This window comes from Sminthopsis crassicaudata, chromosome 2 (genome assembly GCF_048593235.1).
Source record: "Sminthopsis crassicaudata isolate SCR6 chromosome 2, ASM4859323v1, whole genome shotgun sequence".
NCBI lineage: Eukaryota > Metazoa > Chordata > Mammalia > Dasyuromorphia > Dasyuridae > Sminthopsis > Sminthopsis crassicaudata.
In genome coordinates this window covers 502,871,740-502,899,177 of record NC_133618.1, presented here as the reverse complement: position 1 = coordinate 502,899,177, position 27,438 = coordinate 502,871,740, and the positions used below count along the sequence as shown (strand labels likewise).

At 34.3% G+C, this 27,438-nt stretch overlaps 1 protein-coding gene across 2 annotated transcripts in view; it reads left to right on the top strand.

Moving 5' to 3' along the window:
• The window catches only part of MED27 (mediator complex subunit 27), a 303,253-nt gene that overhangs the window by 155,168 nt on the left and 120,647 nt on the right, over nucleotides 1-27,438 (top strand). For both annotated transcript variants that reach the window (XR_012486892.1, XM_074293936.1), the window contains exon 4: nucleotides 9,452-9,545. Coding sequence is in view for 1 of the 2 variants with exons in the window: in XM_074293936.1 (XP_074150037.1) it covers nucleotides 9,452-9,545 (94 nt within the window). In the remaining variant the exon portion in view is untranslated. The remainder of the gene's footprint in view (nucleotides 1-9,451; nucleotides 9,546-27,438) is intronic.

Sequence of the window (27,438 nt, the reverse complement as noted above, 5' to 3'; positions counted from 1 at the left end):
CAATTTTATTTTTTAACTTGTTATTTCTGTTTCTGTGAAGTCTGTCATATGTTCACTCAGGGATGTTAAAAATCAAACGGAAAAGAAACATCTTCTATCACAGTATCATTATAGAAAACTTGGTACTCCCAAAGCTGAGAATCTACATTTTAGAGCTGCCAGGAAATGCCAAATATTAATAACTTCACAGTTTTTGACTCTTAACAGGTGGAGAGGGAAGAAAGACTGCTGGAATTTGGGAAAGGGATGTAGTTTTCAAATATGTATTGTCAGCTCCAATTGGCTGTCTAATTGAATGTTTAGTTACTTTCTTATTGTGTGAATTGTTGCATCTCCATTCACACATTCTTCTCTAATTGATCATGGAGTACCATTTCATAAGATCTGGCAGAGATACCTGCTTTAATAACTATTGTTAATTGGTGTTGGTGGAAAGCTTAATATAGGTGGGTGTTTTTTTGGGTTTTTTTGGTTTGTTTGTTTGGTCTTTTGGTAACATGTAAGAGCTTGCAGAGGAAATGGCTGTTGATTGAAATGATAACTTCCTCCCTGAGTTTAATAAATTGTTTAAAAACTTTTAGGGAAAGCTGCGACCAAAATACTTGTATAAATTTGCAATAGAAAATTAAGAGAGAAGTAAAAAGATATAAAAAAAACCAATTGTCTTTTCATTCAGAAAGCATGTGTTTAATGACTAGTCCATTTTTGTCAATTACAATTATATAAGAATGTTTAAAAAATGAAACCTAACAACTTTGTAGAAAAATTTAAGTAATTTAAAGTTGGTTGTATTATTACCCTTTCATATTACCCTTTCTATAGTACAAAGATCCCTGAACTAAAAATCACGATTCAAATCCTGGCTGTTACTTACAATTGATGTGATCTTTGGCAAGAAACTTTTCCTCAGATTCCTCATCTGTTAAATTAGATTGTTAGAGTAGATGGCATTGAAGGCCTTTTCTAGTCTTATAACCTCCTCTGCTCCATTTGGCCCCACCTATAGAGTTTTTATGAGGATCAGAGAGGAGATAGTGAATATGAAAGTGTTTTTGAAAGCTATAGGATACCTATAGTATAGGTATACTAAATGTAAGGCAATATTTATATTATTCATCCAAAATTTTCTTGTTTGGTGTTAAGTAAATGTTTTCCCCAACTAGATTGTAAACTTACTGAAGGCAGGGACTATATTCCAGCTCTTTGTATCCTCAGCACCTACTATAATATCTTACCTTAAAGTACTTGATAAATATTTTGTGCAGCTGCTGATAGTAGAAGCTGTTCAATAAACATTTGTTGATTTATAAAATAGGGGTGGAGCTAAAGGCCAATTTCAATAACTTTTAACACTGGTGAGTAGAATGTAAGACTTAATTTGTGTGACAGTATTTCCCATTTGTTTTCAATGCTTGATACACACCTGTGGGCTTACTGAAATAATTGAGACGTATGAAGTATGGATGGAGGGAGGAGAGGAGGTGTGGCACAATAGGAAGGGAAAATAAAGATTTTGTTTTGAAACTGAAAAATTATTTTTGAAAAAAGTTTGTTTTCTGTGTAATCTCGTATTTGACAATTATTTTTTTTAAAAGTTGTTAACTCATATTGGAGTATGAGGTTCTTTTTGTATATTTGATTAATTTCCTAGGCAGTTATGAAGTACAGTAGGTAGAGTGCAGGGTCTGGAATCAGGAAGACCTGAGTTTCAATCTAGCCTTAGTCACTTAGATAAGTGACCCTGGGCAAGTTGTTTAACCTCTGTCTTGGTTTCCCTCATAGTAAAATGGATATAATAATAGAGGTTATATAACTTCTCAGAATTGTTATAAAACCAAATGAAATAATTTTTTCTTATGCACTTAGCACAATGCGTGGGCACATAATAAATGCACTATAAATGCTTATTTCCTTTTTTCTTCCCTCAAATCTGAAAGCCCTACTTGTTAAACTCTTCTCCAAGTATGCATTGCACACTACTTGGCCCTTATTAGATTGCTAATAAAAGCTTATTAATTGATTCAGAGGGAAGCCTAAGATTAATTTTTTTTTCCTACTACTATACTAGAAGCTGATGATTTTTTAAAAATAGATACACAGTGGACAATGAGGCCCTAAGATAGTGTCATACATTCCTGGTGTTTTGGGCATCCCAAAGTGTGTTGAGTTTGTACCCTTCTCTGTCTCTGCCTTTGTCTTTGTTTCTATGTCTCTCTGTTCTCTCTGGGTCTCTGTTGCTCCATACACATTCACACACATGAAAAACTGAGGCTTTAATGTCACATTTTTTTTTCACATTTTAATATGTACTGTAGAATTAAGCTTTTGCACGAATTATAGCTTTGGAGAAAGCTTCTACATTTCATAATGATTTTTGGCATTTTAATCCCAAGTTGATCTTTTAGCAATGTTTTATAGACTTAATTAGTTAATCAAGAGCAAGTATTATTTTTGATTGGATAATATCTGATGGTAAAAATTATACAAATTATATTTTCAGATTATGTAGATAATTATTTAATTTTTTCCCCCCCGAGGCTGGGGTTAAGTGACTTGCCCAGGGTCACACAGCTAGGACGCGTTAAGTGTCTGAGATCAGATTTGAACTTGGGTCCTCCTGAATTCAGGCTCTCTCCACTGCACCACCTAGCTGCCCCCTATTTAATTTTTTAAATAAAAGACAGAAAATTTTGTGGAATTCACATCGAAGTGCAAATACTATGTACATAGAGTCTAAAAAGAAAGCAACGTTGATCCAAGTTTTTAATACACTTCCTCAGAACATGTGAAATGATGCTCATAGGGGATAGTTGTGGTTTCAGTTACTTGTGGAACAGTTAAACAAATCCGTCTGTTTTTACTTGGTATAAGAGGATTGTTCAATTGCCTCATTCTGAATAGGTTTAGAGAAAATTCTTGAAATTAATTCTAGATGAGGTGATTGTTTCCCTTTTTTGACATGTATTGGGCCCTTTTACAGTAAAGTGGATATTAATACATATATTCCTTTTGGAATTTGTATGGGTGGGGAAAATGAACAGCATGTATCTTACACACTGTGTGGGATAAATGCTATTTAAATCTTACATAGCTGCTAAGCATTACTAACACAAGAAGATTGGATTGAATCCATTTCACACACATACAGACACACACACACACACAGAGGTCAGATTCTAGAAAACTGAGCCATCTGTCCTGCATAAAATGGACATCTTTAATGTCAATTTTTTTAATATACATTTTGACTGTTTACATGTGGTGCTGTAGAATTAAGGTTTTATAGGATTTATAAGTTTGGAGATAGCTTTTCCATTTTGGCATTTTAATCCCAATTTGATAACACATCTTTGTACTAATGTTTTCCAGAATTAATTAGTTCATTAAAAGTAGCATTTAAAACATGTCAATAGCATAATTACTTTTGAAGGCTCTTGAATATACTTTAGTATATGACTTTCATCATCTCCTTTTTTGAGGAGGAGGCTGTTTTCATGATCTATTTGGCTGCTATTGATATTGACTTTTGTGGGCTAATATAAGAGGACCTTCTTTCATCTAAAATTATTTTACTTGTTTAAAAAACACTGTTTTCTAATTCATATGATTAAGATTTAGAAAAGGGCCTTAGAGATCCTATAGTTCATTCTTCTCATTCAAAAGAAACTGATGTTGAGAAAAAGTTAAGTGACTTGCCCAAGATCACTAAGGTGGTAGGTAGAAGGGCTAGAATCTGTATGTAGATTCTCTTTCAAACTCCAATCTTTTCCTGCATCACCCTGGGTAAGGAGCTGTTTGGCTTAGATCTTCAGTGTTTCATTGTATTTAGTGTTAGCTGCTAAACTTTGTCATAGCTAGTTAGGCAGCCAGAGAACTCTTGGAGCTTGGTGTTTGCCATTTTAAGCTTGAATTGGCAGCCAAGACCTCTAGTTGGAGAGATCCTGTGAAGAGTGGGAGATGTGGTTTTGGAGTAAGGTTGTGGGTGGCAAAGTAGAACAGAATCATTTGCATTTAGACCACTGCCAAGGCCATGGAAACAGATTAAAGTGAATTTAAGGGGAAAAAAAGAAGACTTCTGAAAGGTGTGTGTCAAAAATATAGATGGAGGAAAGCACACCTTGGAAGTAGTTCATGTAAAAAGATCTGATTTAAATTGACCACAAACCCATTACAGGCTGTGACTGTCATACTGCTGCTGCTGCTGCTGATACAATATTAGGATGCATTGTTGATGATAATGATAATTGACATATAATATTTCAAGGTTTGCAAAGTAATTTACATAAATTTTTAAATTTGAACCTTATAATAAGCCCTCTGAAGTGCTAATGGTATTATTTTCCTCATTTTATAGGTGAGGAAATGTATCGTGGTCCTATTGCTAATTCATATCAGAGATAAAACTCAGACTAAAGTTGCTTCTGGTTCAACATGCCATGATACCTCTCAATAGCAAATATCCAGATCATAGAAGGTTCTGATCCCATTATGCTATTCAGACCACATCAGTACTGGTATTTTTTACTTGTATTAACACATTTTAAGAAGTGAACACACAAAGTAGAGTGGGTCCAGAAGAAGGGTGACATAGGTGGCGAAGGTGCTAGAATTATGTCTGAAAGAATAATAGTTGAAGGAACTGGGGATATTTAGCTTGAAGAAGAAAAGATTAAGAGATAATATGATAGTTCTCCTCAAGTATTTGAAAACACTTATTTTGAGGAGGGGAGTGAACTTTGTGTACAAATGGCAGAATTGGAACCAATAAGTAGAAATTTCAGAGAAAAAAAATTTTGTTCAATATGAGCAAGACTTCTCTAGTATTTTAGTAACAATAGACCTGCTTGCCTTGGGAAGTCTTTGCTGCATGATTCAGAGATTTGCATACAGAGCCTGGATACTGTACTGATTTAGGATGCCAGAATTGGATGAGCCAGGGCCTTTCTGAGTCTATAGTTCTGTGTGGAGAAATAAGCTGTGATAGAGGAAAAACCTCAGGAGGGGACAGGTGGGTTATTGTTGGAGGGATGAAAAACAGTTATGTTTGATAATCAGACTGAGAAACTTAGAATTGAGATTAGGCCCTGAGATTTGATCTTGAGCAGATTTTCTGGTAGAGACTTGAAGAGAGTCTGTTTAGTGTAATACCAGAGATGGATGACATTCTGGATGGGATCAAGTTAAAAACTGGATCCAATAAATGTAGATGACATGTTGTACTAGCTGGGACCTACTATGGAGGAATGAGGTTGGAGAAGCTATACTCTCAAATGAAAGTCATTTGAAAATGAAAATAAGTTTTAATCAAGAAAGGAAAGTCCAAAGTAAGATACTAGTGATCATGGAAAAGTTAATGAATAGGACAGCAAGAGAAAACCTTACTCTGCATAATAGCTAGTTTTTTCTCTTCTGGAAAATTAAAAAAAAAATTCAAGTTCAGATTGGGTTGAAATCAAAACCAAACATCTTTCCATTTTAAACTAGGATTATCATAGAAAACATGATGTTTTCTGCAATGTAAATAGGAACTGCAATTTTTCCAAGTTATTACCGTGTTAACAGGTTGACGGATATGTGCAAATTGTGACTCACTGCTCAATTTGGCACTAAATTAATGTCTTACAGCACTTCGTCTGCCCAAGTGTAAACTAGTTACCACTGCTGTGTTCCTACTTGTTTGTCTGCATCTAAAAGGTAAAAATTAAAGTAATTCAATTCTGCTATAGAATAGAGATAGCATATGGTAAAAGTGTAGGAGTAGAGCACTGTGTTCCTACCTGTTCCCAGTCCTTCAAATAAAGCTTATCCAGATTTTGCTAAATGAGTGCTTACTCATGGCAAAGCTGTTTTCAGATACCATTCAGGTATTTCTAACAGCTTCTACTGCTCTGGAGAGCATCACTCTGAGAAATACCACCAGAGAGGGGGGATGACAAAGAATGCAAAAGAAAAGTGGCAGTTCCCACCGGATTTTGAATTCAAAGTTCTGAGGTTTCCCTTTTTTCTGTCAATTCTGTCTAGCTGTGATACTGAATTTAAGAGGTTTTGATGCATTTTTAAAAGAGAAATGTTGTGGTTTTGTCCTGAGAATAAAGACATTGTTTTCCTTAGAAAAGATGCTCCTGAGTTTCTTCCTTCTCTGCTTGGGCAAATACATTAATACGTAACATAAATTGCCTTTTACAGGTGACATTTTCTTCGTATCAGGTACATGAATGAAAAGCATTTTTTTTTTTAAAGAAATGCTTTTGCTCAATAACATTTTAATAGTCTAGGCTTTTCTGATAACCTAGATTCTTCTTCCCACCTTCTGCACTCTTTTCCTTTACTTCATCTTTTATATGCCATTCTGCCTTTTCCCTACTGCCTCCTGGGGACACATTTCCCCGTTTACCTGTCCTCTATCCTCCAAGATAAGGTACAGATCTTAGATTGTGACCTTTTTTTCTTCAGACCTAGTATAGCACTGCATGATTTAAACACTGGATCTTTTTGAAAACACAAAGAAGTCCTTAGAGTCCTAAAATCCTCCAGTTTGGTATTTAATATATATTTTCACCTGAGATAATCACTTCAGTTACCTTGCTTCAGTTTTCTTACTCCATTAAAGAAAAGCATTTTGGATCCTTCAAGGTGAAAGGTGCAATGGAGAGCAAATTATTATGTTAACGTTGTATTGAAGCTTGGTGTGCTTATTTGCATTGGACTTCCAAAGCTATGATATCTATTGATTGAGAATCAGTTCAGGAGACACTGCTTTCCCTCATTCCCATTAGCATGTAGTTAGCAATGACCTCCATTTACATGCATATGACAGCTGATTTTTTTTCTTTTCTGTTGAGTCTAAAGCAACCTGATCTAAATCACACATATCATCATGGAAGAATAAAATTTATGATATTCAAAAATAATACAAGTGATACTGACACATAATGTTGGCATGCTGTCTTGGTGTGTGTATTTTTTTTTTTTAATGGGGCTTTGTTATACATTTTTCATGATCCAAAGAAATATGTTCTTTTTCCACTTTTTTCCATTAGTTCGCTAAGCCCTCTTTTTTTTTATTTTTCATTTTGGGGGGATTATGTGGCAAAAAAAATAACAACAACAAAACCCCTCAACACCTATAAAAGAACCTTAGAAAATTGTGTATTGCCTTAAGTATTGTCCATACTGAACAGATAGTTGTCTTATTTTTTTAAAGAGCATCAGAACTGGAATTCAGAATCTTTATTGATAGTCTCATATTATATTTAATTGACTTCACTCTTAAGAAATTCCTCCTTATATCTAGGAATATTCTCTCTTTTAATCGTTTCCCTTTGGCTCTTTGTAGCAATAAATGGCATTTTTTCTTATACCAGCTGGTCTAAAAATAACTGAGGCCCAATCTCTAGTCTTCTCCTCTTCCAAATAAACACCCATCAGCCTTTTGAACTTTTTTCCCTTTGCTTCAAAATTTCCCCCTCTCTTAAAATGCAAAGACCAAGCTCTTTCTTCAGAAGTTGCCTATTTCTTTTTTTTTTTTTTAGAATTTTTTTCCACAGTATATGTGCATGAGCAATTTTTTTTATAACATTATCTCTTGTATTCATTTTTCCAAATTATCCCCCCCTCCTTCCACTCCCTCCCCCCGATGACAGGCAATCCCATACATTTTACATATGTTACAATATAACCTAGATACAATATATGTGTGTAAATACCATTTTCTTGTTGCACATTAAGTATTAGATTCCGAAGGTATAAGTAACCTGGGTAGATAGACAGTAGTGCTAACAATTTACATTCACTTCCCAGTGTTCCTTCTCTGGGTGTAGTTATTTCTGTCCATCATTGATCAACTGGCAGTGAGTTGGATCTTCTTTATGTTGAAGATATCCACTTCCATCAGAATACATCTTCATACAGCATTGAAGTGTACAGCGATCTTCTGGTTCTGTTCATTTCACTCAGCATCAGTTGATGTAAGTCTCTCCAAACCTCTCTGTATTCCTCCTGCTCGTCATTTCTTACAGAGCAATAATATTCCATAACCTTCATATACCACAATTTACCCAACCATTCTCCAACTGATGGACATCCATTCATAGAAGTTGCCTATTTCTAATCATCTAGGTTTAGCTTGGAGTCACCTTTGATTCTTTCTTCGCTCTCCCTTTATTTGCAGTCATTTGCCACATCTTTCCAGTCTCCTATACCTTCATACTTTTTTTTCTTAGCTCGTGTAATCAACACCCTCGCTTGCCTAAACTGCTTCAGTGTACTCCCAGACCCTGCTCTCTCCCTTTTCCAGTCCATCATTCACAGAGATTCCACATGCAAACCTTTAGTGGCTTTTTATCTCCTGGATGAGATGTCAACCCCTTTTCTTATATTTTTACATTTTGATTTCAATTTCTTTTCAGATTTATTTCATAGAATTCTTAATACATACATGCACTGTGTCTGCCAAACTAGCCACTTGCTCTTTCTTTTAGATAGCATTTCATCTGCTCTGGGCTTTGCATGGGCAGTCTCTTCTTACTTCTGCCTTTTGGAATCTAGCTTGACACAAGATTCAGTTCAGATGCCACCTCCTATATGAGAAATGTCCTAATTGTCTCCCAGTTATCAATGCTTCTCCCAGCCTTGTCTAAATTACTCTCATAATTTTATATATATTTTGTATCCATTTATCTGTGTGTATATGTGATATCCATACAGTATCAATGTCCTTGAGGATGTTTGTGCCTAGAAGAGTGACTGGCAATTTAGTAGGTCTTTAATAATTTCTAATATTTAATTGAACTGAAAATTAGGCATAGTGCTATGGTGCAGTTTTAATTTGTGTTCAAAGATAGACTTTCTTATTTACCTACTAAACATCTCTTAGTCCATTCAAGTTTGTATTCATTTTTCATTAATATTACAGTTCTTTTGGCTAATGTTTTTTCCTGTTTGATTTTTGTGTTTCTTCATTGCTCCTCCAAAATATCACTTCTTTACTTTTTTTTCTCACAAACCACTTTGCTCATGCAACTTATCTAACCTTTTGTTACCCCATAGTCATGAGACAATAAGAATATTTCCTTTACATCCAGTGGGAATTTTAAAATGGGGACATATCCTCACAGGATCTCATATTGAAAGCATCTGAGTCAGAGCTGTTCTTGTTATCGAATTAACTTCTAAATTGTGAGTCTCTACTCAGAGAGGAAATTCACTATTGAGGTTATTTTACAGAATGTTCTGGTTCATTTTGTCTTGCTAATGGTGAATTACCTACTTACTTACCTGAACTATGTGTCTTCTGTAAGTAAAGATTTTCAAAACCTAAGAAAGTATTTTATGGTAACCTGAAGAAAAAAAAAAAAGAGTAAAGAAATCCTTAGCGTTTTGTTACTTGTCATTACTTTGAATGTTGCTATAATTTATATTTGTACTTTTTTTTTTTTTTTTTTACACTTAGATATGTTGATGATGTGATCAGCCGTATTGATAGGATGTTCCCTGAAATGTCGATTCATTTGTCCAGACCCAATGGAACATCTGCAATGCTTTTGGTAAGATTCATTTGATTAAGTTGAAGGGAATTATAGAGAAAAATTGACTGAGAGATTAATTTTCTAGTCCTGAATATTAGACCCTTATTGATGTAAATTAGTCTGTAATTGGATAGACAGCAGTGTGTCTCTTTTTAAAGGTAGATCTCTTTTTTTGAGAAAGAAAATGTTTCTCAGTGTCAGGAATGATAAGTGCTCTATAACTTTCTGTTACAGCATATTCATAAAATCATAGTTTTAGAATTGAGACTTCAGAAGTAGACCTTATCTATGAAAAGTCACCTCTCCCTACTTCTTTGTAGAAGTAGGAGGTCCACAGATATGAAATTCTTAATGTTTTCAAATTTTTTCAATATATTGATTGATTTTACTGATTTTCCCCCATTCCTCCCCCTCCCCTTTTATCCCGTAAAAAATAATATTTTGTTTTATGAGATGGATGACTTTTGGGGGAGAAAGATTAGGAATATATAAAAGAAATATAAGCAAGGTAAAAAAAATCTTAATAAAATATATTTTTAAAAGAAACAGATTGTATCCAAGGATTTTGGTTATTAAATTAACAAAAGGAAGCACTTTTTTATAAGATCTTTTTCCCTGTAATGAGGTTTCATGGTATGAATATCAAGGACAGAAATTTAATTGACACTCTAGTGTTTTATCCTAAGATTCAATAGGTTGTAGTAGAAAGATTATCATATTGAAATGTTGAAGGTCAGTATCCCAATTCCATCTCCACCATAAATCTTAGGCAAGTTATGGCAGCTCTTTGGACCTCATTGTGCTCCTTCATAGGGAAGGGGTTAGATTGAGGTGATTTTTTTTTCAGTTTCCTAAAATTCTGTGATTTTAAGTCTGTCAAAAGGAAATGATATTTAATCCTTGAACATTATTGTGAATTATACTTTTAAATAGGAAGAAGCATGGTAATAACTGAAAATATATCTTTATAAAATGAAGTTAGAGCCTGCACCAACCTTATAACCAGAGATTCTAGTGTTTCTGATTAGTAAATCTATTTTTGTTTGTTTATTTGTTAGCACCAATCATGTTGACCTCAGTAATTCTCATTATCTTATATCTTTTTCCTGTCAATATATAAAATGTGGGATTTTGTTGATACCTCTTTATCATATGTATAGATTCACAAAAGGTCATTATGCTTTGAAATGAAAATGCTTCTAAAAATCCTAAATCAGATTATTAATTAGGTAGTTACAGAGCACTTCAAGGATGAAAAACATTTCTTAGTGTTTGTTTTTAATAATAGTCTTTTGGAGAACAATTAAGTGAAGACAGTTTTTGAAAAGACTCTACATTTCAAAGGAAACAAAGTTTATTAAGTAAGAGCAGCTGGTTTTTGATGGATATCAATGAGATAGGAAGTTAAAATACAGTGTCTTTTCCTTTTCAGTCTAATTGCTACCATTTGTTTAGAGCTGGGAGTGAATGCTTTGTCTGGGTCTAGTATTTCACTTTTGCAGTCTTAGAAAATAGTCACTCACCTAGTTCGAATATCTATCCAGGGCAAGTAGTGAGAATGCTTGGTTTATGTGGGTGAGAACAATTTGGTGGTTGTTAAATGTCTTTTTGCTTATTATTTAATGAAAGTGGGAGATCAGGAGGAAATTTGATCTGGTGATGAAAATAATATCAAATCACACATAACACTTTATGGTTTACAAAGTTTAATTTATTATACTTTGCTGGGAAACAGTCTTAGCAAGGCTCTTCTGACTAGTAGAAGTTTCTTTTTATATTTCAGAGTATTCTTGATTAAGAAATTAAGGGGACAAAATAATAGTTTTCATTTATGGAAAAAGGAATTTTTTTTTTGTACAAGATATTTTTGCACACAAATGCATACATACCACTGCCTTCCTTGGGTAAACATATAGATTATCTTATATTTAAGCACCTGTAAACTGGAGTCCTGAAACGTTAATCCTGTGTTTATCACACCTGTCAGTGACCAGAGAAGTTAATGAAGATAAAAATGAAAGCATCCTCAGTGAATAAGATTTGTTCAAATTATCTTTGGGTCATTTAGCTTTTGTTTCATGATGAAGGTAGTAATTTGGCATTGGAGTGAGTAAGCAGTGAAGGCTAGATTATTGATAAACAGGTCCAAGATATTAGTGTTACTTCCACTTGAGAAAACAGACTTTTATATCACTGACCTGTCAACCACATCAATTTTCAGAGACCTTTTTTTAATAGACTAATGAAAGAGCTTTTGGGCTCTACTAAAGGGTAGAACTCATTTTACAAGTACAACAAACATATAATTTTATATCTGAGGATGATTGATTGAAGAAGTAGATACCTCTAACTGGCCACCTTCATCTATTGACACAGGTATCTAGATAAAGTTGTTACTGTTTATGTGCATGTTTTTTGGTGAAGTGAGTCACAATCAAAGAGAACTTTTGGTGTAATGTTGTCTTATATTATTGTTTAAAGAATAAAGAGGCAATTTGAACTATTATTAGATATTCTTTGGCACTAGGGGCAGCATAAATGATTTCTGACCCTAGTTCCCAAAATTCCAGATTGACTGTAAGTGCCATGGCTAAAGTCTGAAATTTATCTAGAAAATTAGATTTATTTCAATCCACTGTCTCAATAAAAAAATTTTTTTTTTCACTGATAGTAACTAATAGGGAAATTAGAATTAAAATCACAAAAGGGGAAAGTAGATAGAATTCCAGAAAGTTGTCAGATGATATCTAAGGGGAGCCAAGCCTGTATGTGAATTCCTTGACTGACCATTTCTTATCCTTGTCTCTTAATTCATTTTTCTTGTGAAGGAAGTGAAATAACAAGGAAGAAATAACTTTTTCTGAAAATAGTTTTTGTCTTAAGGAAATAAAATTCACCCGGATTGTTTGACGTAGGGTTACCCAATACCTATTTCCATTCTTCTACTATAGCTTTGTCTGGGTTGACTCCTAGACCACATTAGTAACCCAGAGTTGAATCACTTTTTTATACTTAAATGAGGATTCTAATCCTCTTTGGAACCTACATTCTGTTTTTTTCTTTAGATGTAAACTCCCCATCCCTTTGGCCCTGTTCTCTGAGCCTTTCTCTGGGCCTTTAGAAGTTCAGTCTTTTTCCTTGACTTGTTCTTCTCTAGTTTTCCTGAAGCATAGCCTTTAGTTACTAACACCAAACTAATGTGATTGAGATTTTTGGGTTGGTCTCACCGTTACTAGATCTACCTTTAAGTTAGTTGCTTTTGCCACACATACTCTTCTCTTTCCCACAGAGAAGGGGATATAATTTACATTTGTTCACTAGCCTTTGCCTCCACTATCCCTTGTACTCTTAAGACTAGAATCTTAGAAATAAAATAGAGTATTCTTAGTAGGGTAAAAATTAAATTCCTGCTGAACACAATGAAGAAACTTAATTATTTTTTACTCAAATGAATTAAACAGCATGATGACAGTTTAATCTGGAAGCCATGTATAGCTTAGATTGGAATGGTGAGAGGGCAGGAATGGAGATAGTTGTGACCAGTTACTTGGCCATCACAGTAGTTTAGGTGTTAGGTAGGGCCCGGACTAGAGTAGTAGCAGCAGAAATGGAGAGAAAGGGTAAAAAGGTGAAGATTTAGATCCATAACTATCTCCATTATTTACTACAATTAGAGCAAATGCTGAATTGCTCTTTCTTACCTGCTCACTCTATTTCTTTGAATTGCTTTCAAAGGGTTTAGGAACCTCACCAGATAACTTTATGAGGAGGAGGAAAGTATAACAGTGAGAAAGAAACTCTTCCCCAAATCTAATTTATTCTTAATTTTATATGGGCTAGTGAGTTTTTGTTTGCAGCTAGTTCTGTATAGGTAGTATACCATATTGCTGTATGAATAGCCTAAGAAGTGACTAAATATATTTGGGGAATATCAAAAAGCCTAAATGTATTGCTTGGAATTTTTTACTGAATTTTCTGCTTTTCTTAATAACTTTTCAACTATTAAGTTCATGTAGGCTCCTATGTCTTTAGACTAGGCAGACCTTAGCCACATGAAACCAGATCAGTAATCTAAGAATGGTTTCTGAAAGTGTTGCGGGTGGGGGGAAAAAGAAGTATCCTATTTATTTTGATGTGTTTAGGGCAGTTTTTTTCCCCCTAAGTGTAATCTAATTGGAGATAGAACCTAGTGGCTTCTGAAATGCACAAGGATAGAATGCTGAGGCAGCTTTCTGAATGTCCAAAGAACTCACCATACACAGTTGGAGAACATTAAGTAACCTAAATGTATCATTTGTAATTTTCTCTTGAATTTGCTGCTATTACATTTCTCCTTACATGCGTGTATGTGCATGCGCTTGCATGCTCAAACAACATAAAAAATAATGGAACCCCGGAATAGTCAGTAAGCAAAGACAGTTTTGTTTAATTCTTTTTCAGCGAGTCCTTCCCTCACCAAGCTGTAGACAGTTTAAATAGTGAGATAATTTGTCACTCTGAATCTTGAGACCCAGTGGAACCCCAGTGCCAGTGTTCCAGTTTGGGAATTGGCATAATTTGTGATAAACTATTTCCTTTTAGCATCTGAGTGATTAAAAATCTCATATTATAAATAAAGGTGAGGTCGAATTGGGGTAAGAGAAGAACAAAAGAACAGGTACTTAACTGCATTTGGAGAGTCCTGTTATTAAGCCAAATATAGCTGTCACAAAGTGACAAAAGATCAACCTCCTAAATCCTCACACTGGAAAATCAACTCCAGAGCTTCTAGTCCAATCCTATTAAGTTGGGTATTGAATCTGCTTAGTCAGTAAAGCCATATTTGATTAAGAAGCAAGTGTAAGTATTCTAGATGTGCATAGACTCATAGATAGACATATTAGTGTGCTCTCCTTATGATTTATGTCCCCAGAATTAAAAGTATAAGATTTTATATCTCATAAGTCTGTAAGAGAAATTAAGTTAGCAATTCATCCATGTTAGATATAAAGTGGAGGTTGTGTGACCAACAAAATGGAAGACTAGACATTCTCTCTAATCCTTAGTACCTCTCAAACCAAAATAGAAATTAAGTGCTAAAGGGAAAGCCATTGTAGCTGTCTCCACAGTTTAGAACACTAGGTCCCCAAAGAAGCAAAAACTTGAAGGCAAATATTCTCTTGTCCTAATGAACTCTCAGCACCCCCTGCCACCACTGCCCACCACATTCCCAAGAGCTGGACTACACAAGCCAGCCCATGTCCTTGCAATAGATCTCTGCTCCAGATCCTGACTCTTCCTCCTTCTGCCCAGTGCTGCAGAGAACCAAACTCTAAGCAGTTGCCATTTTCTCAGTCTGTGCCATTGTGCCACACAGAAATTTTGTAGAAGAGCAAAGGAATAGAGAATGGGTAAAACAGGTGCCCATTTTAACAGAATTCCTTTTTCTAGAGATCCAAACTCCAAATATCAAAAATTTTCTCAAGCTTTCAAAACATTGTGGCATCATTCTGTGCTGCACCTGAGCTGGGCCCAAGCAGGAGAGTGAGGAAAGACCTTTATGGACAGGGCTGTGTGGCCCTCTATTGAACCTGAAGGAAATAGACCAGCATTCAGTTGGGGCTAATTCTGTTCCATAACAAGTTACTGGCGACAGAGGCCCAAGCTAGTGAACCATGCATTGTTCAGGATAGGAGAAGCTTGAGTTAATTTTGAGACCTCATTTAGAAGGAAACTGCCATCAAAGGTAGGGAGTCAGAAATGAATAATAGATGAAAATAAAGGAAGGGGGAAGGGGTGGGAGGAGCAGAAATAATCCAGATCTCAGGGGGAAGAAAACTCAGACTTTGAGAATGAGCAAATTAAACCAATAAAGCATCTAGAATTGTTGTGATTTTTTTTTTAAATCAAGAAGTATATCAGTGAAACAGACTAGACAAGATAAAATCAGAAACAATGGAATTCAATAATCCAGTGACCATATAGAAGAAAATAAATTACAAAAGAATTCCATTTTTTATTGAAACAAGCAAACTTCTGGGAAAACTGGAAAACAATATGGCAGAAGTTAGACTTAGATCAATACCTTGATGTGATTCCACATTCTAAATAGGTATATAACTTTAATATTAAAGATCATACTATAAAAAAATTAGAAGAGAAGCAAATTATATACCTCTCACAGCTATGGCTTAGGAGATGTATTCTTTTTTTTTTTTTTTTTTTTTTTTAAATTTTAGAAACTTTTTTTTTTAATTTTTATTTTATTTTATAATTATAACATTTTTTTGACAGTACATATGCATGGGTAATTTTTTACAGCATTATCCCTTGCACTTACTTCTGTTCAGATTTTTTCCCTTCCTCCCCCAGCCCCCTCCCCCAGATGGCAAGCAGTCTTATATATGCTAAATATATTACAGTATAATTTAGATACAATATATGTGTGTAGAACCGAATTTTTTGTTGCACAGGAAGAATTGGATTCAGAAGGTAAAAATAACAGTTTACATTCATTTCCCAGTGTTCTTTTTCTGGATGTAGCTGGTTCTGTCCATCATTAATCAATTGGAATTGGATTAGCTCTTCTCTATGTTGAAGAAATCCACTTCCATCAGCATACATCCTCGTACAGTATCATTGTTGAAGTGTATAATGATCTTCTGGTTCTGCTCGTTTCACTCAGCATCAGTTGATGTAAGTCTCTCCAAGCCTCTCTGTATTTCTCCTGTTGGTCATTTCTTATAGAACAATAATATTCCATAACATTCATATACCATAGTTTACCCAACCATTCTCCAATTGATGGACATCCATTCATCTTCCAGCTTCTAGCCACTATGAAAAGGGCTGCCACAAACATTTTGGCACATACAGGTCCCTTTCCTTTCTTTAGTAGTTCCTTGGGGTATAAGCCCAGTAGTAGTATGGCTGGGTCAAAGGGTATGCACATTTTGATAACTTTTTGGGCATAATTCCAGATTGCTCTCCAGAATGGCTGGATTCTTTCACAACTCCACCAACAATGCATCAGTGTCCCAGTTTTCCCACAGCCCCTCCAACATTAATCGTTATTTGTTCCTGTCATCTTAGCCAATCTGACAGGTGTGTAATGATACCTCAGAATTGTCTTAATTTGCATTTAGGAGATGTATTCTTAACCAGATGGGTTAGAGACAAAAATAATGATTACAAATTGAACTCAATGTTGGGGGACTTGTGGGAAGAAGGGCCCTCTGATGCATTATTTGGGGAGCTGTCAATTGCTACAACCATTTGGGAAAGCAACTTGGAATTATAAAGTAAGGAAAATATCCATACTCTTTGACCTAGAGATTTCACTTCTTATACCCCAAGAAAGCTTTGATAATAACTCTATAAACATAAAAATATTTATAGCAGCACTTTTTATGATAGTGAATAATCGAAAACAAAATAGATGTCCATTGATTGGGGAATAGTCAAACAAATAGTGGTATAGTCAACTTTGCTAAAATGTAATTTGTGTTCTTAAAAATCACTGAACTATGTGGAATCACAGAATAAAAAACACAGACTCATGGGGGAAATTGAATAAGAAAAGCAACACAAAAAACTTACATCAGTGACATTTTAAAAAGATAGGAATCTAATTAAAATGGGAGCATAGTATACACATGTTACATGGTTTAATGGTGAATTGTGTGGAAGAATGATAAAGTTAGTAGGTGGGTACCAGCCCTGCTCTATCCACTGTTTCTACAGTAAAAGAAAATATACTATAAATACTACACTCTTAAAAGCTGAAGTTTTCTTATGGAAATGGACATCAGAAGGGTTGCTGCTTCTAAGTTACTGTGTAGAAGCAGAAAGAAGTTATATCTGAAATCTGATGGAAACTTATAATGCCAGATAAGAATAGGGATGGTTTGTATTTTCCAGTTGTTTCTCACATGCAAATTTATTCATAAGCAAACCTGAAATTTGTGTTATAGTCAAATGATTCCCTAACATATCTATCACGTTAGAACAAATTTGCGTTATAATTATCTTGATTATATATAAATATAATGGAACGAAATGGTTAATATGAATAACATAGAGAAACATGGAAAGATCTAGATAAACTGTTGTAGAATAGAGCCAAAAAAACCCAATATATCTAAGTGACAAACAATCTAGATGGACAAAAAAAAAATTACATATGCAAGAATAGCAGAAGTGAATGTTACAAAATTCTAAAGAACAAATATAGCTTGAAAGAAGAGATTTGAGAAGTTGTTCTCTACCTGCACCAGCTCCACTGCCCAACCCAAGCCAGCCCCTTTGGTTAAGCGGTATGTCTACAGATGTTCAACTCTGAACATCTTTTTGGACTTTTCCAATGTATTGATTAGTTGTGCTGGCAATATTTTTAAAAATACATCAATAAAAACCATTTAAAATATGTAAAGTAGGCTGATATAATCACATTTTTTTATTGTACCAAAAAGATCTCAAATTTGTTTTCCTAAGTGAATGGGACATTATATACTGATTAGGGCTGGTCCTTTCAGGCCAATAATTGGCTTAAATTCTTTTGATTACTTTGTGAACCTTGTATGACCAATTGTAGGGGGAAAGTGTAGCTTGTATATGTGCCTCAAATCTTAACAAGTGTGGACTCATACGAGCTTTTTATAAGATTTTAAAGTTAATCCATGTATCATCTAGTTTAATTGCCCTGTTTTGAAGTTTTGGAAGTATTTACAAATTAATAATCATTAGTATAGTTGGGTTCTATTTTTATTCTTTGAAAGAACAAGTTCATTTATCCAAAATAACTTTAGTTATGTAACTATTTGACTGAAATTGATTAACTGACATCTATTTATGTTCAATTATTATAAAAAAAGTGAGTTAGAGGTTGAATTAAATAACTGATTTATATTAACATTAAAATTTTAATCCTCAATTTTTGGTTAATTTATTGGTTAGTGTTTAATTTAGAAGAAGAAAGAAAATTTGAATCCTGAACTAAGGTAATGAATCTATTACCTTAGTTTTTTAAAAAATACTCCTTTTTGGTGAATTTGTATAGCATTGGATTTGCAAAAGGGTAAAGTGCTTTTTTTTTTTAAATAACTTTTTATTGACAGTTCATATGCATGGGTAATTTTTTACAACCTTATCCCTTGCACTCACTTCTGTTCCTATTTTTCCCTTCTCTCCCTCCACCCCCTCCCCTAAATGACAAGCAGTCTTATACATGTTAGTTCTGTTATAATATATTCTAGGTATAATATATGTGTGCAGAACCAAACAGTTCTCTTATTGCACAGGAAGAATTGGATTCAGAAGGTAAAAATAACCTGGGAAGAAAAACAAAAATGTAAACAGTTCACACTCATTTCCCAGTGTTCCTTCTTTGGGTGTGGCTGATTCTGAATTAGATCTTCTCTATGTTGAAGATATCCACTTCCATCAGAATACATCCTCATACAGTATCATTGTTGAAGTGTATAAAGATCTCCTAGTTCTGCTCGTTTCACTCAGCATCAGTTGATGTAAGTCTCCCCAGGCTTCTCTGTATTCATCCTGCTGGTCATTTCTTACAGAGCAATAATATTCCACAACATTCATATACCACAATTTACTCAACCATTCTCCAATTGATGGCTATTCAATTATTTTCCAGTTTCTGGCCACTACAAAAAGGGCTACCACAAACATTTTGGCACATACAGGTCCCTTTCCCTTTAGTATCTCTTTGGGATATAAGCCCAATAACAGCAATGCTGGATCAAAGGGTATGCACAGTTTGATAACTCTTTGGGCATAGTTCCAGATTGCTCTCCAGAATGGTTGGATTCTTTCACAACTCCACCAACAATGTATTAGTGTCCCAGTTTTCCCACATCCCCTCCAACATTCATCATTATTTTTTCCTGTCATCTTAGCCAGTCTGACAGGTATGTAGTGGTATCTCAGAATTGTCTTAATTTGCATTTCTCTGATCAGTAGTGATTTGGAACATTCTTTTTCATATGAGCGGAAATAGCTTCAATTTCATTATCTGAAAATTGTTCATATCCTTTGACCATTTATCAATTGGAGAATGGCTTGATTTCTTATAGAGTCAATTCTCTATATATTTTGGAAATGAGGCCTTTATCAGAACCTTTAAATGTAAAAATGTTTTCCCAGTTTGTTGCTTCCCTTGTTTGCATTAATTTTTTTTGTACAAAGGCTTTTTAATTTGATATAATCAAAATTTTCTATTTTGTGATCAATAATGATCTCTTGTTCTTCTTTGGTCACAAATTCCTTCCTCCTCCACAAGTCTGAGAGATAAACTATCCTATGTTCCTCTGATTTATTTATAATCTCATTTTTTAAAGTGCTTTTACCAAATTTTTAATTACCCACATTTAAATTATCTTAAAGTCTCTTCCACATTTCCAGCTATCTATTAAAATGAAATACAATGCTTTTGTGTAATGTATTTTCCTTTGTAAAATCACATCAATATATATTATTTCATTTTAACCTTCCCAGACTTAGTGAGATATAAAACAGTTAAATTTCTTATGTTCCTATATGTTGTTTTATCTGTCTGCAAGCATATTGTTTCTTTGGAGTTTAGGATGAAGATTGATATAAGAGTTATATCGTTGATTCCAGCAAGTATTATTGTAGAGTAGTGGAGCAAAGCCAACCTCCTTAGGCTTCTTGAAAAAATTATGCTAGAACCCATAGTTGTAGACTTTGGCCTTGGCCCTCAGTACCTTTGCCTCTTATTTTTGTATTGTTCTTTGGAGGATCTTCCTACCTTTGTTCTATGCCCCTTGTGTGACATTTCTATTTGTTTATCTTGTAAGGTTTTAAATCTTTATTCAAAATCATTGATCATCTGCTAATCTTTATGTTAATAACATATTTGAGATTATTCCTATATCACTTCTGGCACCTTTCAGTAAAGGTTTATTGAATGAGTAAGTTTGTGCTTTACTTCTAGGAGGTCCTAAGGCAGCTCATAGACAGTGTGAGATAAGACATTGAAAAATAGAGACCATCTAAAGGAAACACCAGGGTAACAGTGTGTGAGAACCAGTCTCAAACAGATTCTAGCACGTGGCCAATAAAGCTGAGTTTTCTGGCAAGTAAGATAGAAAGAGAGTTGCATTGGGTTGTTTTTGGCTTTTGTTTTCTGACAACAAAACACTTGCAAATTCATCTGCAAAGATTTTTTTTTTTTTCTTTTCTAGAAGGACTCATGCAGAAATTTAGTTTGTGGTTCCTTACATAAATATTTGTTATCCTTGGTTATCAAAAAGATAATGAATTGGAATTTAATGACAATTGATAAAGCTTTCTTTGATTTTTGCTCAAATCAGTAATTAGCCCAATTTTGCTGCTATGCAGTTTACCTATTATCCCAGTTAATGTAGCATTTAAATGTATTTTTTAAAATCACAGGATCATATCTTTTTGTGCCACAAAGGACCTTAAAAGCTCTGTCATTGACAGATGAGCAAACTAAATCCCAGGAGACTTGGCTAAGGTCACATATGTAAGAATTATTCTAGTCACTTAGGTCCTCATCTGGTTCTCCAAAGGTTCTGCTCAAATCTGAGAGATTCTTCCATCTCAAATGCCAAAAATACTAAGAAATTTTATCCACTCTTATGAGTTTTGGAGTCTTCACAGCTATCCATGATGGAAATCACATGTCCAAGGGTAGACATTGTTGTTCAGTTAGTTGTTCAGTCATGTCTGACTCTTCATGACCTCAGGGGCTATAGCACATCAGTGTTCTCCATGGAGTTTTCTAGGCAAAGATTTTAGAGTGTTTGCCTTTTTATTCTCCAAAGAAAAGATTACCAGTAGTTTATCAGACATTAATGTACCTGAACTCAGGACAGTGTTTGGATCTGTGAGTAATGTTTGCCACTTTAACTTTCATACAGATTCCCTCTTCTACACCTCCTTTCTCCCTTCCAAGTTTAGTAGAAACTGCCAACATGGCTCACTCAAGCAGCATCTTGGCTTCATTAAAACTGTTGCTCACTTCAGTTAGTGGGTCAGAGAAAGGCATTTCTAAAGGATTCTTCTGAATTATTCATGGATATTTTTTTCTGTGACTTTTGGATTTAAGTACCAGATCACTTAACGAGTATCAGTTCAGTTGCTTTTCACTCGGGAAATGGGAAAGTGTAGTTATTTTTAGGGAATGGGCCCATATGTTGTGAAAATAAAAAGGAAAATACTATAGACAGAGCTTTCCTAAAATCCTTTAACTTTTTAGTTTCAACTTTTAAACTTTTTTGAGGTATGGTAGAGATAACCTATAAATGACTATTTTGCAGCACATTAAATTTTCTTTTACTAGCCATAGACTTTTCAACTTATCAGAAGATTGACTGTCAGCTGTTGGATTTTATTTTGGCTTACTGTAGTTCATGAGGACAGCTTTACTGAGGCAGGGAGGAGTTGTAATTTGTGTCAGTGGAGGGAATTAGCATATTGATAAAATGATAGCTCTTACAAAATGCTGAAAGTTTTTCATGGAATCTGTAATATACCTTGAATTTGCAGTTCATATGTGTCTTTTCATTTAATCCTCTATTGCTGCTCAAACAGTGTACAAAAGTGGTAAAACAGCTAATAATAGTATCTCCATTTTACCTATGAAGAAACTGGCTTAGAGAAGGAAAGGATCTTATCTAAATTTCCATGCTGAGTCATAGTGCTACAAGCAGCTGTCTCCTGAAACCAAGTTGAGGGTTCTTCCAACTGTTAAACCACCTCACTTCCAAAGAAGAAAAATATAGCTATTCTAAAGTTTAGTAATTGTTTTTGAAATGCCATTTAGCCTATATTATAGACAGGAGAAAAATTTATAAGTACCATAAGACTTAATGAAGAAACTGCATATGGAGTGCTTTGATTTCATTGGTCAACATAAGTGTATTTCTAAACGCAAAAAGTACTGTACTAAGAAACTCTGGAATTTCACAGATAGTGTGTCCTGGAGCACTTATAATTTCCTTAGAAAGCACTACCATAAATTCTTGTTATTTGTAGGGAAAGATGTTGATCAATAGTCTCTTGATCCCTTGCAGCATTGTCTCAGGGTTTATCAAATGAAAGCACGTTTCTCAATATCTAGTGGGTCAATAAGATGAACCAAAATGAAGATATGGTTCTTGAATCATCATCTCTGTTTTGTAGAGTTGTTAGTGAGCAAAGCTCGGCTATTTTCTCTAGACAAGCAAGTCATCTTGTGTTTCCGATTTATACACAATTGTATCTCATTAGCCTGGATTTACACCACATAGACCAAGCATGTAAATAATTGAAACCTTCCAGAGCTATGTTAAATCCTCAGTTGATTTTAAAAAGCGTTTATCTTGGTATTTCACTCTGTTCCTTAATCCCAATCTACACAATTGATTTTTTTTCCCCAGCTAATCTTTTAATCATGTCTATGCATTGAAAGAAAACAGTTGTTCAGTTTTAATAGACAGTGTTGCACAATTCATTTCTAGTGGCAGTGATGTGAAGAGAGAAAAATATTTTTTTTAAATTACTGAAATCCAGAAAGTGACATCTATGCTAAAATTTCAGCTCTTTTGTTAATATGACTGAGTATAAAAAGTGAGCAGAATGGGTCTAAGCTACATAAAAGATGAACCAAGTTCCATATTTTGTGATTATTTTTTCAGATTGATTTCCAGAGATGTCATGATTTTGGTCACCATTTCATCTGGCATTATAAGTAAATTGAGCCCTTAAAATGAATTCATTATAATTTCATGTAGGAAAAATAGAAGAATGATTGGACAAAAATCATCTTATTTTTATACTTGCCTTAAGAATTAGAGATTTGTGTGAATCTAATAACTATTAACTTTTATGATCACTAGGGCTTTTCATGCCAATTTTTCAGGTCAAGAAGGGATGGGGTAACTTGGTGAACATATGAAACACGTTTATATTGTTAAAAATTTTTTTTTTCTCTCTAAGTCAGAAGTTTTATGTCTTGACAGTTTTATGAATGTAGTATGTTTTAAAGCAGACAGACAAAAATGCCTTTTTGGTCTACCTTTCTAGAAACTGAATAGCTATTTGCAATATTTATTTAATTACAAATTTAAAACTTCTGAAATGTTCTCCAAATATCATTTATAGAAATTTGAGAGGGATTTATAGGATTTTTAATAACCCAAAAGTGGAAAGATTTTTGGATATTCACAAAAGTGTTATAGTTTTGATGTATTTGGAGCTCTTAGCATACATGATATATATATATTTTTTTTTCCCCCTGAGGCAATTGGGGTTAAGTGACTTGCCCAGGGTCATACAGCTAGGAAGTGTTTAGTGTCTGAAGCCAGATTTGAACTCAGGTCCTCCTGACTTCAGGGCTGGTGTTCTATCCACTGCACCACCTAGCTGCCCACATACATGATTTAAAAAAAAAAAAATTGTCATCAACTATTTTATTGAGCACCTACTATGGGCAAGGAATAGTTGTGCAATGGGAATCCAGAGACACCCAAGGCACAGCCATTATACATGAAAAAGTAATACACTAGTAGGGAAAATCAGACTGACATAAAAAAGATAACAAGCAATATAAGGCAGTATATGCAAAATAAATAATCAGCAGGATAAGAAATTGTTATAGGAGTTCAGAGGAGTGAGCAATGTGATAGGCTTAAAAGAAAATGTGGGACTTGAGACTTATGAGGAAAACAGAACTTTAATTAGCTTTGGAATGCAAGAGAGCATTTCACATAAGTGGGAAACAAAGCTAGAAAGAGGTTGATCCTATTTCTGCTATCTTTTCCCACCCTGACACTTAAGTATTTTGGTGGATCTTGATCTAATTGGTTGGCTAATTATAATAATAATAATAACTATTATTATAGCTGCTATTTATATGGTACATTAAGACTTATAAAGCACTTTATATACATGTTCTCATTTGATTCTTAATGACAATCCTGAGAAATAGATACTAAAAGTAATAGGATATCTCCCAATTTTACTGACGCTCAGATTAATATATTTGTCTATGGTAGCCATTGGAGGTGGAATTCAAACCTACGTCTCTCTAGATTCAGAATCTAGCACTTCTCCCAGCATACCATGGTATCCTGGTATGTGTTGTAACCTGTCTGTGCTTTCTCGTCCTACATTAATCTTTCTGTCCCCTTCATAAATCTTCTAGTGGATCTTCCTAACATGCTGGATGTCTTCCTTTTAGCTCACAGGATTTAGAGCTGGAAGGGATCTTAAAAGTAGTCTAGAGCAACCTCTCCATTTTATAGATTAAGGAAACCAAGGCCCACATTCATTAAATGATGTGTTAGAAGTCACATAAATAGGACATAGCAGATCTGGCAATTTAATTTAGATTCTGTAACTCCAGATCTAATCCTCTTGCCACTATGTCAAAGTTTTGTGTATGTGCGTGCGTGCGTGCGTGTGTGTGTGTGTGTGTGTGTGTGTGTGTGTGAATGTGGATATTTTGTAGAACCAACCTTACCCCCTTTTCTGAACATACTTGTCCTTGATGCCTTTTACATTACTTCTTACGTGCAAGTCATTGTTGATAAAATGCCTGTTATACCATACTGCCTCTCTCTGTTGTCTTGGATTATCTAAGATTTTGATTTTTTAGCATCCCATGATTTGGAGCAATATCACATTGGTAGGAGAAATTTTTTAAATGAGCTTTTGTGTTAGGGGAACAGGTTCAGATTATATAATTTCCCAAAGTAAATACAATCTATTCCTCTCCTTCTATTCAACTGTAAGCTACTCACTATCTGAAGTATCTACCTGCCTAATATGCATTTATAAGTGAAATAAGTTAATGAGCTGCCTGTTCAATTGCATACATCAATTGAATATCTATGAGAGATATTCAAAATTTCTTCATTTTGTTTTTCCTTTTGAGATTGCTTGATTGATTTTTTTTTTCCATTGGTTTTAAGGCTTACAAGCCACTGCATTGTTCTGTGTCATGATGCAATGAGCAAAATACTATCTGTCAATGAGAACATCAGAACTCGTTTACATTTCTGGTTGTATCTATCAGAGAATTTTAACAAGTGTAGGAGGACAATTGTTGGACTCTAATTTTTCAAATTGAGTATTTTTTGGTAGTTAACAAAAAGTAGTATCTTACATTCTATATAGCTTGTAATCATTTGTAGATCTATGAAGATTTGGTCCATTATGGAAAGTCTTTCACAAAATACTCAAAACACCTCCCTGATTTCTTTGGATATTCTCATAAAATTTTTATATTATAGACATGACAAAATAAGCCTGTGGCTTGAAAGTTGTTATTGTCTTCTTTGGATAATGATAGCTTCTGTATCTATGAACTTTTCAATTTGGGGGGCTATCTCTACTGTAAAATTGTTGCCGCCAGCTCAAATTTCTTCCCTTTTGTATTTAGTCAGGTCTAGCCACTCTTACTGAATTAATTTTCTTTTTTTCCACTTCCACATCCTCACAGGGCACTGAGTATTAGAGCCTCAATGTGATGGTTTCATTGACATGAAATTTCTCCCATGTCACTCTTTTATTGTTCTTTCTGGTTTTATTTTTCTACCCACACTGTTATTCTTTCTATATATGTTAAACATAATATGTGAAATAGTGTATATTTGCTGGTGGGAAAATGAGCACAGAATTTTACAACTGGAAAGGGAATTTTAAGATATAAATATAGAGTATTAGAACATACAGTGTTAGAGCTAGAAGAAAATATCAAGAAACTATTCCATTTTATTGGGCTTAGGAGATTGGAGGTCTACAGAGGCTATGTCATCACTATCCTAGAAAGATTACTCTTATAGATAGAAATGAGTGAAGGACTCACTATGTGGCTGGAGAAAAAGAATATTTTTATTCTAAAAAGGTAATATGATTAACAGAAATCTTGTTTTGGCAGGAAATGTTCTCAGAAATAAGTACAGTTTTTCTAGCACTTTTTTCTTCTCTCATACAGTCTTTATCAAATGACGATTTTGTTGATAAATTTAATGTACTGTTGGAACTTTTGTGTGAATTGAGCCTACTCTCAAAAGGAGAATAGACTTTATAGTTTCCATTCATTCTCATTAAAACCAGAACATTAGCATCTTAACTTTTACATCTTGTTCCAGGAATTTTAAGTAGTTGGATTGTATGGAAGTGGGTCTTATTAATTGCAAATGGACTAGGCATCTGTTCACTTACATGGAAGCTCTGTTGTGTTTTTATATATGATACAGCAATTGTGCTTAAGTTAAGATTGTCAGTGTTGCTGTTGTGAAATCAAAATTTTCAATAGTTTATAATGAAACCATACAAATGAATTTTAGATTGAGTCTTAGGCTACAGGGCTTTGATCTAAGAGCACTTAAGTGGTTTAGGATTGATAGATTTTTGTCTCCAGTCCATCAAGCAGACATTGCTTGCCCTGTATGACTCTTTAAGTACATGCCCTCCTGGTTTGGTATCAGTTCTGTCTGTAGTGCTCAAGTGAATAGAGGTGGATGTTCTGGGCCTGTGCTAGAGGTTGACCATTAATTGTTGTCTAATACAAATTGCTGATCACCATCTTATGGAGGCAGCCACTGGAGAAGTTGGGAATGTCTCAGGTGGTGCTCAGAAAAAACCTGCAGCTCATATACATATAGTCATAACATGTCACTGAAGCAAATCAGGTTGGTCTGCCTTTCCTTTTTTATATATAGCTAACAGTGGTGTTCATTTTAGTCCCTTTGTGACATTACCCTTTCTTTTCAGGGTTACAATTAATATTTGTCATAATATGATTTCAATATAAAAATATTAGGTCATGAGGCATGGCAGAGTACATAATGTGCTTTGTCTCAGCTTCTGTATAATTCTAATGGTTGGCTATTCTAAGGTTTATGATTATATCCTCATCAAAGCAGGACTACTCTTT